General features: G+C 46.5%; 1 protein-coding gene across 2 annotated transcripts; it reads left to right on the forward strand.

Annotated features, from left to right (window-relative positions):
- Positions 1 to 303: 303 nt before the first annotated feature.
- On the forward strand, positions 304 to 13045 carry MAPK1IP1L (mitogen-activated protein kinase 1 interacting protein 1 like). Of its 2 annotated transcripts, none has more exons than XM_032112192.1 (4): positions 304 to 385; positions 8646 to 8673; positions 9209 to 9922; positions 10363 to 13045. In XM_032112192.1, exons 2-4 carry the CDS (start codon positions 8650 to 8652, stop codon positions 10372 to 10374), a joined length of 750 nt encoding a protein of 249 aa, XP_031968083.1. In that variant the 5' UTR covers positions 304 to 385; positions 8646 to 8649; the 3' UTR covers positions 10375 to 13045. The 2 variants fall into 2 exon arrangements, with proteins under 2 accessions (XP_031968083.1, XP_031968082.1); XM_032112191.1 differs by lacking the exon at positions 304 to 385 and adding an exon at positions 910 to 965.
- Positions 13046 to 16170: the final 3125 nt, after the last annotated feature.

The raw sequence follows: 16170 nt of genomic DNA on the forward strand, positions 1-16170 counted from the left end.
ACCCCACCCAGACAGCGCCGCTGTGATGGGCGGGGGCGTGGCCTAACGGCGGAGGGGCGTGGCCTAACGGCGGAGGGGCGTGGCCTAACGGCGGAGGGGCGTGGCCTATGGCTCGGCGCGTGTGGGCGGGGACACGCGTGGGCGTGGCCGCGTGGGTGGGTGTGGTCTGTGACGCGCGCTGCAGACGGTGGGGGGCGTGTCCACCCCGGGGTGGGCGGTGCCTGTGACGCAGCGGCCATAGAGGGGCGTGGCCAAGCGCGCCCCTCCGGTGTGTCGGTGTGGGCGTGGCCGCCGTGACGCAGTTCCGGTTCCGGTGCCCGTCGCGGTGGCGGTGGAGCTGCGGCCGCCGCGTCGCTCCGGGCCTGCGCCGGCTCCCTCCGCACAGGTACCGCGACCCGGCCCCGCCGCCAGCACGGGCCCTGCGCCGCCGCGGGGAGCGCGGGAGGGCGGGGGGGCTGCGGCCGGGGAGCCGCCGCGCCGCGCCTCAGACATCCCGGAGGTGCCGCCCCGCCTGCGGGGGGCGGGCAGTGCTGGTCCCTGCAGAGCACCGGGGGTCGCTTGTGGCGGGGCCTGGTGGCTCTGTAGCGCTGGTGGCGTTGTCTTGGCTGGGTTAAATATTTGTTCGGCTTTTTTTTTGTATTGTGTGGTCGTAGTCTATTAATGAGCACATCAATGAGCGTGGATTACATATAAGTGACTTTAACTTAAAGCTTCCTCTCTAAAAAAGGGCTCAGGAAATCCAGTTTTTCAGAGTTGATGAGAAGTTGGTTTATCAAATTTTAACGTATTTAAGGCAGCTGGCTTACATGGGAGGGCCAGCACTGCGTGGTATCTGTGCCCCCCGAGCGCTGCCTGCCTGACAGGTTTTATTTCTGATGGAAAACTTGTTTCCAGGTCAATTACGTGGAAAACGGTGCTGATCTGATGGTATTCAGCCTTACTGCCAGTGGTGTGTATGAGCAGAAGTAAGTGCTTTGTCTTTTTGAAACCAAAATGACACGCCCTGAAACTGCCCTTCCCAGGACCTGTGGAGATCGGTATAGCTGAAGGAAATATGTGGTGAATATCAGGCCAGTCCTGGAAAGCAGTTTGGGTATTCTTGAAGCTTGAGTTCATTCAAGTCCGTTTTAACAGTGCCAGATGAAGATGTGAAAGGTGCCAGGTGTGAATCTTGAGAAGTGGTTTTCCTGTGAAAGAGGCTCTGCTAAGGAGCAGACGGGTGTGTGGGTTTGTGTGTCAGCAGTGAGGTTACAGCTGGAATGTGACACATGGGTTTGGTGTTTTGTTTGGGGGTGACACACCAAAACCCTGCAGTGAAGCTGTTTGATAGCCACTCCTCAGAGTCAGTGTGTTTATTTCACTTAAAACAATTACAGTAATTAAGCTGATAATGCTTGAGAGGAGAACAGGGACTGCCCAGGAAAGCTGTGGCTGCCCCATCCCTGGAGGAGTTCCAGGCCAGGTTGGATGGGGCTTGGAGCAACCGGGGCTAGTGGAAGGTGTCCCTGCCCGTGGCAGGAGGTGGAAAGGGATGAGCCTTAAGGTCCCTTCCAACCCAAACCATTCTAGGATTCTGTGATGTGAGGCTCTGTAGCTCTCAAGATAATTTAGAGGCAACTCTGAAAGATCAGTTTTAATCATTCCAAGCTGCTGGACTAATACATCTTTTTCAGGATTCCCAGGGCTGCGTGGTGTGGACAGGAGGAATCTTTGGCAGGGGAGGCTCTCTGTTCTGCCCTGACTTTGTGTCACAGCTGGCACATGAACAAGGCACCTCCTTGTGATCTGTGTCTGCCGGGTGTGGGACCATCTGGCTGGGTTTGGGGACCAGATGAAGGGATCAGGTCTGGCCTTGGTGGGGAGGCAGCTGTGAAACTGAATGGTCTGACAAGGGTGAAGAGCTGGCACAGATCGTAGATCCTTGTGGCTTTGTATTTTACAGGTCTTGGAAACTGCCAGGATCTCTGTTTTGAAGAATTATTTTCTTTTTGGTAGTTGGTAATTTATAGCAAATGCCACAGTTTGGTTGTCAGTCTTAATGAAATTTGTCCTGAAGATCTGAATACTGATCTTTGTCATTTTTTCAGTCATAACAGACAAGGAAAGGGGCAGAAGTATCCCCAAATCTCTCATAGCCACTGATGATGTAGCTGTTGGTTTAGTTTGTCAATTAACTTTGTTCTCCCAATGGATAAAGACCCAGGGCACACCAAATTATTTTATGGTATCTGAGCACTGGGGAGGTATTAAAGATGGGGAAAGGGCCACAGGAGGCCACCAAGATGATCAGAGGGCTGGAGCAGCTCTCCTATGAGGAAAGGCTGAGAGTGTTGGGGTGGTTCAGCTTGGAGAAGAAATGGCTTTGGGGTGATCTAATTGTGGCTTTCCAGTACCTGAAGAGAGTCTGCAAGAAAGATGGAGAGGGACTGTTTTAAAGAGCATGGAGTGCCAGGACAAGGGGGAATGGCTTCCCCACTGACAGAGAGCAGGGTTGGATGGGATATTAGGAAGAAATTCTTGGCTGTGAGGGTGGTGAGCCCTGACATAGGTTTCCCAGAGAAGCTGTGGCTGCCCCATCCCTGGAAGTGGATGGGGCTTTGAGCAGCCTGGCCTAGTGGAGGAAGGTGTCCCTGCCCACAGCAGGGAGTGGAATGAGATGATCTTTAAGGTCCCTTCCAACCCAAACCATTCTGGGATTCTATAAAGGCCAGCTCTGAAGTGTTGATATTTAATGCCTGAAGCTGCAGAAATTTGCATATTTTAGAAAACATTTAGAAGCTGTCAAAGATTTGGTGTCTCTTCCATTTTCTCCGTGTGCTATGTTGGGTAGTTACACTTATGTGGGCAGAAATCCTGTTGTAGATGAGGTTATGCTGGTAGGAATTAGTCATGTTAGAGTGACAAAGGAACCTCTCTGCCGAGGCAGCCGTGCCACCCAGTGGAAATGCAGCACAGCCTGTTGCATCCAGAAAACCTTTTTCTGTGTTTGAAAGATGATCTTGGAGACAGGAACTAAATCTGGCACGTCAAGTGTTGGAAAAATGTCAAACAACTCAAAAAAAATAGGAAAGCAGTGGATGTTGAGTTTTGGGTAAGGAAGAAGAAGTGCTTTGGACAGCTCTTCCTAACGAGGGTCGGTAAGGACTGATGGTGGATAAAAGCCAGGAAAGGCAAAAGCATGGGAAAATTGCTACTACACCCATAGTTGCAGTGAGATGGATGCAATCCAAGAGGGTTTAGAGCTCAAAAAACCACCGTGGAGCTGGTTTGTTGCGGAAGCTGTTTAGTAGGACGGATTTAGCACGGCACACGTAGCACCACGCTTCCAGGAACAGGCGTTTCACAGACCTCTCTGAAAGCCACCAGTTGGTTGTGAGCACTGCTGGAGGAGCTCTCCTGCCAGAGCCGTGTTGGAGTTGTGCTTCCCAGCCTTTCTCTCTTCCCAGCGCAGCATGAGCACGGCAACCTCGCTCGTCTCACCTACCTGCTGGTAGCTTTTGGGAGCAGCGCATGGATGTCCAGGAGGCCTTGGCCTGTGGCCTGAAGGTTTTGCAGGGTATCATTTCTGGGCAGGTGCAGTGAAGTCCTTCCTGCCTCTCATGGCTCTTCAGGATAAAGGGTGAGAGGGATTCAGCTCCTGGCAGCCTTTTTTTGCAGGCATTGGTCATCTCTCACCATCCCTCACTTCAGTTTTGTGCTTCTGGCCGTTTATGTGCTCAGAGGTGGCTGAGAGGTGATGCCCTGACCAGCAGAGCTGGAGCTGGCAGGCTCTGGGCTTCTGGAAAGCTGGAGATGTTTCCAGGGGCGTTGGCCTTTGGAAAACAAAGGAAATCTTATCCTACAGCATAGTGGATGCAAACAGGACTTCACTGAATGCTGCCAGCTCTGTTGTCTTTCTGCTCCCTGCCAAATGACTTTAACTCCTGAACCCTCCTCCTTTTCTCTTTCTTCATCCCAACTCCAGGAAAGATAATTTGGAGTAGAGTTTAAATGTGGCAGAGTAAATGTCTGTTACATTGATGAGTTTTTCTCTGCTCATATCAATGCTTGTGCACTAGGAAGGCTTCAAGAAATAATTGGTTAATTCAGGAGTCCATTTGTTAATCCTGATGACTCTCAAAATCTCATCAAGCCCCCATTCTGTGTGGGGTTTTTTCTAAAATCTTGAGCCAAAGTGTGACATGGGGGGACTTTAAAATTTAGTTACTTGGAGGTCTTCTGTCTGACACTGTCTCTGAGTCTGATCTGTGAGCATGTGAATGCCTTGGGCAATAATTGTATTAATATAATTGGTATTCCTGTAAGGTTTTGACTGAAATTCTTTAACTAGTGTTGAACAACCTGAATGGAATATAGATTCCAGATCTAAGTACAGATGAGTTCATATGTTGTCTGAATGTTAAGGGTAATTTCAGTTTCTTTTTTATGAAATGAAGGTGGCAGTGCCCAGATTAAATGTCTGTTTAAAAAACATCCCTGAAATAGGCCGTCCTGTCTGCAAGAGGATCCTTGACATGCTTGGCATGGACTCAGTTATCCCAAATGTTGCCAACAAATGTTGCTCTTGTCTGCTTGCCAAAGTAAAAAAGCCACTAAATCTCATTATAAGCTGTGCTTAACTACTTTCCCCCCCACCCCCCCCCATAAATCATGCAGTAGAATTGTTCCCTTCGTTTTCATGGCACAGAAATATTTGGGAATGATCTGCCAACAGATATTGGGGATATTAGTTGATATTTGGGAAGCAGGCCTGTTTCAACCGTGTTCACCCACTGCTTGACTTGAATTTACTTCTCCCTGACACTTTTGTGACAGATCCCAGGATTTTCTTCTGAGTTCTCCTTTAGTTTCATTTCTTCTCTTCCTTCTCTCCCTCGCAGCAAATGTTCAGCCTCTTCTGTGGACTTTTTTCAATCTGTTATAGATCTGTTTTTCAGTTGGTCTTATCCCATCTCTCCATCTGCCTAAAGAAATGAGGATTCTCTTGACCTGTTTTGGTGGTGTTTTTTGATAACCTGATTATGATGATGATTATTATTATTACCTGTTCACTTATGTAAAAATTTTTTTGTAATTGTCTCTATATTAATGATTGATTTCCTTTATTTTTGGGGTTATATGAAATAGCTTCCACCAAAAAGCACCTGCCAAGTTATTGAGTGTGGTTAATTGCAAATATTAATGAATTCTTAGCAGAAGAGGTATTTCTTGAAGAGAAATTGAGTTTCTGGTAGATATGTCTCAGACAGCTGAGCTGTTAATAACAGGAGCAGAAACTACTTCCCTGATGTAGTTCAGTTGGTTTCTCAATTTTAAACAAATAGTTCTTGATTTGAGCATGTCCCTCATCTGAGACAAAGACTCCTTACTTGAAAGAACTACTGCTGTTACAAATTGATACTGGAGTTTTAACAAACCTTTTTATTCATGCAGTTAGGCCCTGAATTCCATCAACTTTGTAGATACTTATTTCTTAAAAGGCTTATTTAAATTATTAGGTGCTTCTTAAAAGGTTTATTTAAATTACTAGGTATTTCTTAAAAGAGTTTTTTAAATTATTAGGTATACCTTGAAAAGTTCACTGTGTTTCCACAGAGGTCTGGGTTGTTCCGTGTGGTCATAAATAACTTGGGAAATGAGATGAACAGTGTCTTGTTGATACAAAGCCATTCAGGAAAGTAAGGATTGGGTAATAAATCAGCAGAAATAATTCAATGGCAATAAATCTGCTGTGATTCAGAGTAGATAAATGTAGAGCGGTGCATATAATTTCACATATAAAATGCTGGGCTGACCCTTGACACTGAGGAGTGAAATATTGCCACAGAAGTGTCAGTTCCATGGGGATCAAAAAGCAGCTGAAAAATTAAGAAGTATCAGGAAGGAAATAGAAGACAAACCAGAGCATAATTATGATACTGTATAAATCAATTATTATCCCACATCTTCAATTCTCTGTGTTTCTTTCTTGTCATTCATCCCAAAAGATACAAAAGACTTGGAAAAGCCTCAAATTGAGGCAGGGAGAATAATGAAAGGTATGGAATAGCTGCTGGACAAGGGTCAGGGGAATGAGCTGGAGCTCAGCCTGGAGAAGGGACAGCTGAAAGAAAATGATAACAATCTGTAGGATAATGATCAGCATGGGCAGGGTGGATAAGAATAGACTTGCTGATTTCCTCAGCTGCAAGAATGGAGGACCAACAAGTGAAACTAGTAAAATCCAGGTTTAGAACAAAAAAAGGAGGTGGCTTTTGTGCAACAAATGGCAGCCCGTGGAGTTCCTTGCCAGTGGGTGTTGTAGGAACAGCACTGAAGTGGGCAAATGAGACATCCCCTCATCTAAGCGAGGAAACTGGATGTGTTAGTAAAAAAGGAATTATTTGAGGGTTATTACTCCATAGAAATTGTGTACAGCTTAGGAAGTGTCTAAGCTAAGCTAAGTGTTGGGGGGTGAGTGTCATTCCTGTTCTTGTTCTTCTCTACTGATCATTGTTAAGATAAAATGGGATGCTGAGCTAAATGGCCCCTTGTTCTGATCCAGAACTGTCCTAACATTAGGAAATTGTGTAGATAATAATAAATTTACAGTACAGTTTCAGAGATGAATGTATAAATAATATAATGTAAATAATGTGAATACATATTAAGCTAAGGGAGCTTATGAACCTATTTGATCCAGGCTTTCTGTACACACCTCCATCCCTGAGACCATTCTCTGTCTTAGAAGTCAGTTCTTCACCATCAGCAAGGGGAATACAAAGATTGTGTTTTGTGGGAATTAACCTTGCAGTAATGTTTGTACTCTTGACGTCTCTTTTGCATTCTTCCTCTTCTTACATTCCTTTCTAGCTCCTACACTCTCCCCTAAAAATTTCTGGCTGGTCTTGGTCATCTTCTTAACAGTTCCTCACCTCTGGTTATTTGTTAATATGCCTCATTGGTCCCTATTTTCAGTGCTCCTTGGAAGTGTGGAGAGGTTGGAAGTTGGATACGTATTAGTGACACCTCTATAGTCAGTTACTGGAATTGGTGAACGTAAATAAGAGCATCCCCTGCCCTTGGTGTGTTCTGAAATAACTGGAGAATAAACCATTAGCAAACTATAGTTCTTTTATTTCTGGCCATAAGATCTGTGTGGGGATTCCAGCTCTGAGGTCCCCAGCATCTGAAGGACATGGACCTATTGGGGCAAGTCCAGAGGAGGCCATGAAGATGCTCCAAGGGCTGGAGCCCCTCTGCTCTGGAGCCAGGCTGGGAGAGCTGGGGGTGCTCACCTGGCGACAAGAAGGCTCCAAGGAGAGCTCAGAGCCCCTTGCAGGGCCTAGAGGGGTTCCAGGAGAGCTGGAGAGGGACTGGGGACAGGGGCCTGGAGTGACAGGACAAGGGGGAATGGCTTCCCAGTGCCAGAGGGCAGGGCTGGATGGGATATTGGGAAGAATTTTGAGGGTGGTGAGGCCCTGGCACGGGTTTCCCAGAGAAGCTGTGGCTGCCCCATCCCTGGAAGTATTCAAGGCCAGGTTGGATGGGTTTGGAAGGTGTCCCTGCCCATGTCAGGAGGTTGGAACTACGTGGTCTTTAAGGTCCCTTCCATGATTCTCTGATTTAATCATGTGTGGTATTTAAGTAAAACCTTATAAAATGAAGGCCTTGTTGCCTTTGTAAAATTATGGCTCAGGCCTGTTACTTTGGCTAGAGAAGGACTGTGAGAAAAGTCCATGAAAAGAAAAACAATTAGTTTTTACCCATGAGAATGTAGTATCAACAGAAGCAAGAAAGTTAAACAGTAGAAGGAGAAAACAGCAACATATCCAAACCTGTTATTTTTTTGAATGCTTGAATGCTTATGCCGTAGGTAGCCAATGGTAGTATGTTGTAGTTAGTAATAGCCAATGAGCCTATTGTGGTAGTTTAGCAGCCAGTGAATATGTAACACAAATGATAACATAAAAAGGTGTATAAAAGAGGCTGCTTTGTTTAATAAATGGCTTTTTGGCCCTTGAAAGAGGCACTGTCCCTGTGTGTCGTGGCCGCCCCAATAGCGACAATCATGTTTTGGTTTAGATGCATTGACTTCCCCCACAAGAATCCTGCTATACCTTTTCCAAATCCCAGTTTAGAGAACACCTGGAATCTTTCCCAGGCCTCCCTGTCTGGGCAGGCTCCATATATTCCATATGAATGCTTAAAATATTTTTTCCTATTGCAATGTGACCTATTTATATCCTGTGTTGCACCTGGCTGAGCTGAGGCAGGTGGAGGCTCAGGACTTTCCGTTTCATGGGGACTTAATCCAGAGAAAGGTGTTTGGGTTGCTCTGTGAGCACAGGGAGGCAGCTGGGACAGCCACAAACGCAGGGCTAAAACACAAAGAGTAAATTTATTCCCATTACCTCACTAACCGGGGATCCCCAAAGCAACACCTGGGCACAGGTGTCCCAGCAGACACAGGCACTGATCACCCTGATCCGTGGTCCAGGACCTGGTGTGGGCCAGAGGCACTGAAACCAAGGCACCAAGAGTTGCTGCCAGTTCAGCACTTGCTGTGCTCTGAATGAGACAAATGTAGATGTCTCATGAAGTCTTGCTTAAAAATACCTTTATTATTTTCAACAAATTTCACTTTATCTCACCTTACTTTTCAGCACAATGTCTGGAACTGATGATTTTTCGGTAAGTAACAGTTTTTCTTTCCTGAAGATCAGCCAGTTGTGTTGATTATTCCAAAAGCTGACACAGTTTTTTTGAAGGAAAAGGGGAGCTGACAGCTGAGAGATTTCCTCTGTATCACAGTCGTGGTGTTTTCCTTTTGGGTAGATGTAGCAATCCCTGGACTAAACTTCGGAAGCTGCTGGGTGCCTCCTGGGTTCTCTCCTGTGATATTAACAAAGGAGCTGTGCTTTAATGGCATCAGGATAGTTGTAATGGAAATCTAGGAAAATGTTTTCAGGTTTGTGCTGCAGTTGCCTGTTGTTTCGTGTGGTAGGTCACCTTTTATCTCTGGGTTTTTAACTGCGGCCTGTCAGAATGTCTCTGCTGCCTTAGTGATAGGAGCTGCACAAAAATGAATGTAATCATCTCTGTGCAGCCACCAAGAGCTCTTCTCCTGCCGCTCCGGCAGCTGGGATGTAGCCACGTGGTGGGGGGATGTCTGCAGCTGGGAACTCCGGCGGGCACGTTCCGTTCTCACCGGCGCTTTGTCTTTCAGTTGGCAGATGCTTTACCAGACCAGTCGCCTGCTAAAACCTCCAAAGTGAGCAGCACCAAGCCTGGCCAGCAGCCCGGGCAGCCTCCGCAGGGCTGGCCGGCTTCCAACCCTTGGAATAACCCCAGTGCCCCCCCTATGACTCCAACCGGACTGCCACCAAACACATCGGCTTCCAGCGTGCCCTTCGGACCTCCTCCAACGGGAATGTATCCTTCAATGCCCCCGGGACCGCCTGCTCCATTTCCTCCTCCTCCTACTGGACCCTCCTGCCCTCCTCCTGGTGGTCCATATCCACCCCCAACTGTGCCAGGTCCTGTCCCGCCAGGGCAGTATCCTCCACCAAATATGCCCTTTCCAGAGCTTCCACGACCTTACGGAGGTCCAACAGAGCCAGCTGCACCTCCTGCTCCTGTTGGGCCATGGGGATCCATGCCCTCTGGAGCATGGGGACCAACAATGGGAGGGCAGTATCCTGCTCCCAGCATGCCATATCCACCCCCAGGGCCATATTCCACTCCTACCCAGACTCCTGGGGCTGCGCCGACAGTACCATGGGGTACGGTCCCGCCTGGAACGTGGGGACCTTCACCGCCCGGGCCATTCCCTCCACCCACAGGATCATATCCAGCTCCAGGACTATATCCTACGCCCCCTAATCCTTTTCAAGTGCCATCTGGTCCTGCTGGTGCTCCATCAATGCCTGGTGGTCCCCATGTGAGTATTTAATTTTGGTCTCAAGTTACTCTAAAGTATTTCACATTTAAGTGGGAAAATTCAATAGCATAAGACCTGCTAGTGCAGGTAAGGACTTTCAGCACACCTGTTTTATTCCTCAAGTCAGTGGGATAGGAGCAACTTGTTAAATACTAAATATACTAGAATGGTGAAATTATGTTAAATTGGAGCATGTCTCATATTATAGTGGTCTTCCACTGCTTGGAAAGACTCCAAAAACCAAAAAAAGGGGGGAAGGCCTTGTAATAATTCTGAAAGAGAAAATAATCTGTTTAATCTGAAGAGATTGCTGCTAGGGCAATAGGGAGGGAATAATAAGTTATAAGGATGAATTTGTGATTAATTAAGAATATTTGTAACTGTGAATGAACTGCTGTGTGAAAAGCCTGTATTGACCATGACTTTATTGTCTCTTGCAGCCTTACCGCTGAATACATTCTAGGCAACAGAATACTGTAGTTTTCCACCTTCATCCACTACTTACAGAGATTTTTACAGTTTTTGTTTCAGTAATGTATGGGGCTGTGAAGAATATTGCCTCTCATATGTGCATTTGAGGTATGAAGGAGCAGTTTACATCAATTTACCCTGCTCATATGCTGGCATAATTATTTGGTTTAATCAAGTGAAATACAAAGAGAAGAAATCAACTAACACACCTGTGGTTCTTATGTTGGCAAGTATTCCTTGGAAAAACAGGAGTTGCCATGTAAGGATTATAAAGAATCAGGCCCACGGAATTAAAAAAAGTTAATTCTTAAATTTCCATGAATGCTTTAAGTCTTGTTGCCAGACTTGTGCTGGTCATTGAACGGATGGATGGATAGTCATATTTTGTCTATTTTCAGGTTATTCTAAAAAGTCAATAGGGAAAGTGTTTCAACATTTTAGTCAAGAAACCTAATATTTGAACGTGCTACAGTAATTCAAACTAACAAGACAGAGCATGTGAACTCGAAGGTTTTCTCAGCATTTTGTACATACTCAAACCAGTTGCTCGGTCTGGGACTACGGAGGAGAAGAGCCACGTTTGGAAGCCTTGGTGTGGCTTGTCAGCACACTGTTGGTGTTCACAAACAGGCATTCCTGTGCAAGTGAAATAACCTGGATGTGCAGTTAACTTTGAATCAGCAAAATGTGAGTTTTATGCATGCAAATGAGGACATCCTGTTGCCAGTTCTCATTCTGTGGTGGTTGGAAGTTTGGCTTGGTCTGTGTAAAGAGAAACTGATCCCCGCATAGGTACTTCCCTATTTCTGACCTGGGTTCTAGTCATTTCAAATTTGACTTGGCTGCTGGGTTGTGTAAACCTGGCAGACTTTTTCAGAGTCCCTGGAAACTGAACTTGAGCTTAAAGCCCAACCTGAGCATTCCCTTCCCAGCAGTTCTTGGCACAGTTGTGTCACGAGATCCTTGTTGCCGCGGTTGGGCGCGAGGGGGTCTCGTTCGCTGTCCCTGGGAGCAGCCCCCTGTTCCCAGCTGGGTGTCTGCATACCTCACAGAGTAGGTGGAATTTGGGAGAAATTGAATGTCAGGAAGCCTGTGCACTGCTGTGCAGCTGCCTCTCCCAAGGGGCACTGCCCTAAGTTTTCGTGTTCTTGCCATATCTGTGCCAAGCACATCCGAGGGATTTGCCGAGACACAGCCACGTCTCTTGGTGGTACTTCACGGCCTACACTTGGACCACGGACAGTTTGTTTCCTCCACAGCTGGGGATCTCCTAACTTAGCCTCTGTGGGTAGAATTAGGAACAGATTTTGCTTCACATGGTAGCTCATTAGGGAGTCTTTGTAATCATGGAACTGTGAACGTGAGTTAATTCTCTTCTAGTACCTTCATGGCTTCCTGCATGCATGTGATGGACACTAAAAGCACATGGGGTGACCTGGTGGTGATGCTCCTTGGTAGTCATAGCCTTTATGGCAAAGTCCTACAGTATTTTTGCAGGAGAAAGCAGCCAGCTGAGCTGTGGCTGCTTTAATCCAACGCCATGAAAGCTGATAGCAAAGGAATGTCTACTTTTTGTTTTAGGAAGACAGTACTGGAGCTGAACAAAAATACTTTTAACATTTCAACTTAAACCCCAGCAACTTAACCCTTGGAATAAGAACCAAAAGTGCTTCACTAACGTTAAAAAAAAACCAGTTGCCCCCCAAGCAGACTTGGCAAGACTAATTAAAAATTAACATAAGCAACATTGACTGCATTTGCTCAAGTGCTTTTTTGATACCTGCAGCCTTAGACTGTAAATCATTGTAATGAAAAAACATTTATTCCAAATGAATGGATCATGCAGTAGCAGCGCTCCAGTTGGAATTGCACTGGCCATATGTCTCTGCAGGGAATGGGAAGAGGTAGGAAAGGATAAAGCAGAAGTAGCAAGTAATGATTTTTGGAAGGGGGTTTTGTAAAAGTAACTAGACTTCTAGGTTCTTCCTGAAATAGGCAGGATTTATTACTGGAACATTTAGGCTAAAATTCAATATATATGGGATGTTTTTCAATGTATATTCGTATTTCTTGAGGTCATGAAAACTGTTTCATAACCCCTTTGTTTTTGTGAGCAGAGTTCTTTGCATAGCAGTGAAAAGGGTATTCCTGTTAATCTATTGTGTAAAAACTCAAGGTGTCACTATATACCGTGTAGTAACTTTATCACATGTTATGTCAAGTGTGAGCAACTTCTGGCCTGAAGCTTTTGCAATGGAATTTGTACATTTCTATGCATCATTTTGAGTTCAATTGCTGAGGAGTTCGTTTTGACTTGTGCTTTGAGGTTGACATACTGCATTTGTTTACAATACGAAATATAAGCAATCACATCTTTAAAGTATAGATTATCACCTGCTGCTGTATTTTCTTTAGATGAAACAAATATTGCTGTATGATAGTGAGAAGCTATAAATACAGGATTTGATATTTTTTTGAAAATGCTGTCACTTTTGTATAAGATTAGACATTAAACGTATTTTCAAGACTGTTGTGTTCATTGTTTTTCAATTCCTGCTTTTGACATGCCTGTGTAGACTTTTGCCTTGAATGAATAGTAAAATAGGACATCCTTGATTTGCAAAGCCTGAATATAAAATCAGAATTACTTGACTTCTGTGAGTGTTTTTCCTCTTCCTTTTGTGATATTTGCAGCCTGTACATAAGGGGTATTAAATGTGGATGCAACCATGGCTCTGGTGTAGCATGTCAGCCCCAGGTACTGCCTGTTCACAAATTCCCTGGTAATTAGGAGAGAAAAGATCTGGTCTTGTTTGTTCCAGAGGAGGAATGGGACTATTTTTCACCCGTGAAGAGTTGTGTGTGTGTTTTCTCTGCCTCTGAACAATTTCGTGTGCTAGATTGACACATGTGGATGTGGTAAGTGACCCCCAAACCACTGTTTTTATACACTTACTGGGAATTTGATGGGACAAAGTGAATAACAGAAATTTCAGGGCTTGGCATCAGTGTGAACTACTAAATTTGGGCATCACTTGTGGCTACATTGCCATATGTTGGCTTGCAGAGCAGTTCACACTGAGCTAGCCACTGCTGCTGCCTTGGTTCACACCTTCACCCTTCAGGAAGGTAAAAATGGCAGCAGTGAGCAGGAAAGATTAGAAACAAAATTATCCACTCTAAGGCTTGGGAAAAGCTCTTTTTAGACAATGGTCCAAAAATAATCCTTATATCTGTTAATAGAACAGTACAGTGTGTGGGCAGTGCTTTATCCTGACTGTTCGGCTGTGGGATTGTCCCTTCCTCTGGATTTCTGAAATGAGTTGTGTCTGCAACTCCTGTGCATCAGTAAAGACACGGCCATGCAGATCAAATTATGTTAATTGCTGCCCTGCAGACACAGAAAATTTCAGATTAATATTTTTGGGGGTCAAGTCCTACAAGAAACAGCTCAGCTGAGGGACTTGGAGGGGCTCAGCCTGGAGAAAAGGAGGCTCAGGTGGGACCTTCTGGCAGGAGGCGGCAGCCAGGGGGGATCGGGCTCTGCTCCCAGGGAACAGGGACAGGATGAGAGGGAATTACTTTAAACTGCACCAGGGGAGGTTTAGATTGGATATTAAAGACAATTTCCTCATGGAAAGAGTGGTCCAGCCCTAGCACAGGCTGCCCAGGGCAGTGGTGGAGTCCCCATCCCTGGAGGGATTTAAAAGCCGTGAGGATGTGGCGCTTGGGGTCAGGGGGCAGTGGTGGCCTTGGCAGTGCTGGGGGAATGGCTGGACTCCATCTTAGAGGTCTTCTCCAACCTAAAAGATTCAGTGGTTCTAAGTGGTATTTATCTATATAATTCTTAGGAGTAAAAACTGTTCCAGGGGTCTTGCAGAGTGGTCAGTGCATGGTTAGATCCACGCTGGGATGTGTCAGTTCTGCTCCACTCTTGTGAGGGCGGGTGCCCAAACTCCCTGTGGGCGAGTCCAGATCCACTGCTGTGCCCAGGCATCGATGGATTCACTGCCCAGCCAGTCCAGACTGTCCCGAGAGAGAGATGGTGATCACAGAGTGGTTTGGGTTGGAAGGGACCTTAAAAACCATCTCATTCCAACCCCTGCCGTGGGCAGGGACACCTTCCACCCTCATAGGAAGGGTGTCCTGAGCCTCAGTGCAGTGAGAGCTCTTCGGCATCTGTGGAAGGATGACACATTCCACGCATAATTTTATTAATAGTGGCTGCCCTATTTCTGAAGTTAAGCACAGAATTCCAGTTGTTAGAGGGCAATTCCATGCACACCAAACAGCCATTATTCACCAGGCACCAGTATGCCAGTGTCATCTGGAAAACGAAAAATACAAGTTTCAGCTTTCACACGAAGCTTCCAAACAGTGCATCCACGCAGCAGGAATAGCTGTCACAGTGTCACAGACTGGGATGTGCTTATCCCAGAGACAGCTGCAGGAGGATCCCGAGTGGGCTTGGACCCAGACGTGCCCCGTGGGTGGATGTTGGAGGTGTTTGTGCCATGCAGGGCGAGTGCTCTGCGCTCGCTGCCCGGGCTCCACCCGCAGCCACCCATCCCTGGGCGCCTGTGCTGCTGCTGGTCAGAGCCCGTGGGCCCCAGGGCCGTGGTCTGGAGAGGAATGGTGTCTCCACACATGGGATACTTCCCTATTTCACTTACTGTTGGCCCAGTTCTCCCATTTCCAAGGTTGATGTAGTGGGATGAGCTACTCGTAAATTTTCCTCGGCTCTCACAGGTCAGTGGAATGAGTTAACTAAAAATGTGCCAACTGATAACAGTGAGAGAACATTTTTTTGGTCACTCTCACTCTTGCCTGCAGAATCTCTCAGGTCTGTTGGAAGCAGGTTGCCCAGGGACGCTGTGGCTGCCCCATCTCTGGGATTGTCCAAGGCCAGGTTGGACAGGACTTGGAGCAACCTGGTCTAGTGGCAGGTGTCTGCTCATGGCAGGGGGTGGAATTGGATCATCTTTAAGGTCTCTTCCAACCCAAACCATTCTGGGATTCTGTGATGCTTTTGTTTCAGAGGTGCACTGGTTGGTCAGGTTGTCTTATTTGATGACAATGGGACTTTGTATCCCCTGTGCAGCAGATTGTTAGCTCAGATGAAGTTACAAGTTACACCCAGATAAGTGATGAGGGGTAGTCAGAGCAGCAGCAGGAACAGTTCTGCTCCCTGTTATCACTTTCCAAAGTGAACCCTCCCTGTTAAATGAGAGATGGGGAGATAAAATCGCTGTGCCTGTGTGCCTGTCCTCTTCCCAACTTTCTCATGACAAGACAGGGAAGGGCTGTGTTGAGCAGCCCTTGGCACACCTTGGGTTTCATTTCAGGTCCACCTGCTGTCTGCACAAGAACTTACCTGCTCTTGCACATTCATGTTCTTGTGATTAAGGGAGGGAATTCCTGTAGCAATTAACCCCTAAACTCACAGAGTTTCATTCCAAGTGGGAACTAGGAACCTCCCAGTATGCCTTCCCACCAAAACTCTTAAGAAAGTAGTACTGTTTCATGCCTGGTTAAAAGCAAACGTGGTATTTATCCATTGAAATAAATTTGGAAGATGACAAATGACACTGGATTTCATTTGTGAATTCCTGGGCTTGGCATGAATGGGGAAGGGCATGAAGTTGTGCCAGAGTGGGTTTAGGTTGGATATCAGGAACAGGTTCTTCCCCCAGAGGGTGCTGGGCACACGGCCCCGAGGCTGCCAGAGCTCTGGGAGTGCTTGGACAACGCTGCCAGGGATGCCCAGGGTGGGATTG

This window comes from Corvus moneduloides, chromosome 6 (assembly GCF_009650955.1).
Source record: "Corvus moneduloides isolate bCorMon1 chromosome 6, bCorMon1.pri, whole genome shotgun sequence".
Taxonomy (NCBI): Eukaryota; Metazoa; Chordata; class Aves; order Passeriformes; family Corvidae; genus Corvus; species Corvus moneduloides.

Excerpts from the sequence above, each read along its gene's own strand:
- MAPK1IP1L (XM_032112191.1), top strand. The coding sequence starts at position 925 with ATGGTATTCAGCCTTACTGCCAGTGGTGTGTATGAGCAGAA. Across the intron at positions 966-8,645 it reads AGTGGTGTGTATGAGCAGAA|CACAATGTCTGGAACTGATG; the intron begins GTAAGTGCTTTG and ends CTTACTTTTCAG. Across the intron at positions 8,674-9,208 it reads CTGGAACTGATGATTTTTCG|TTGGCAGATGCTTTACCAGA; the intron begins GTAAGTAACAGT and ends TTTGTCTTTCAG.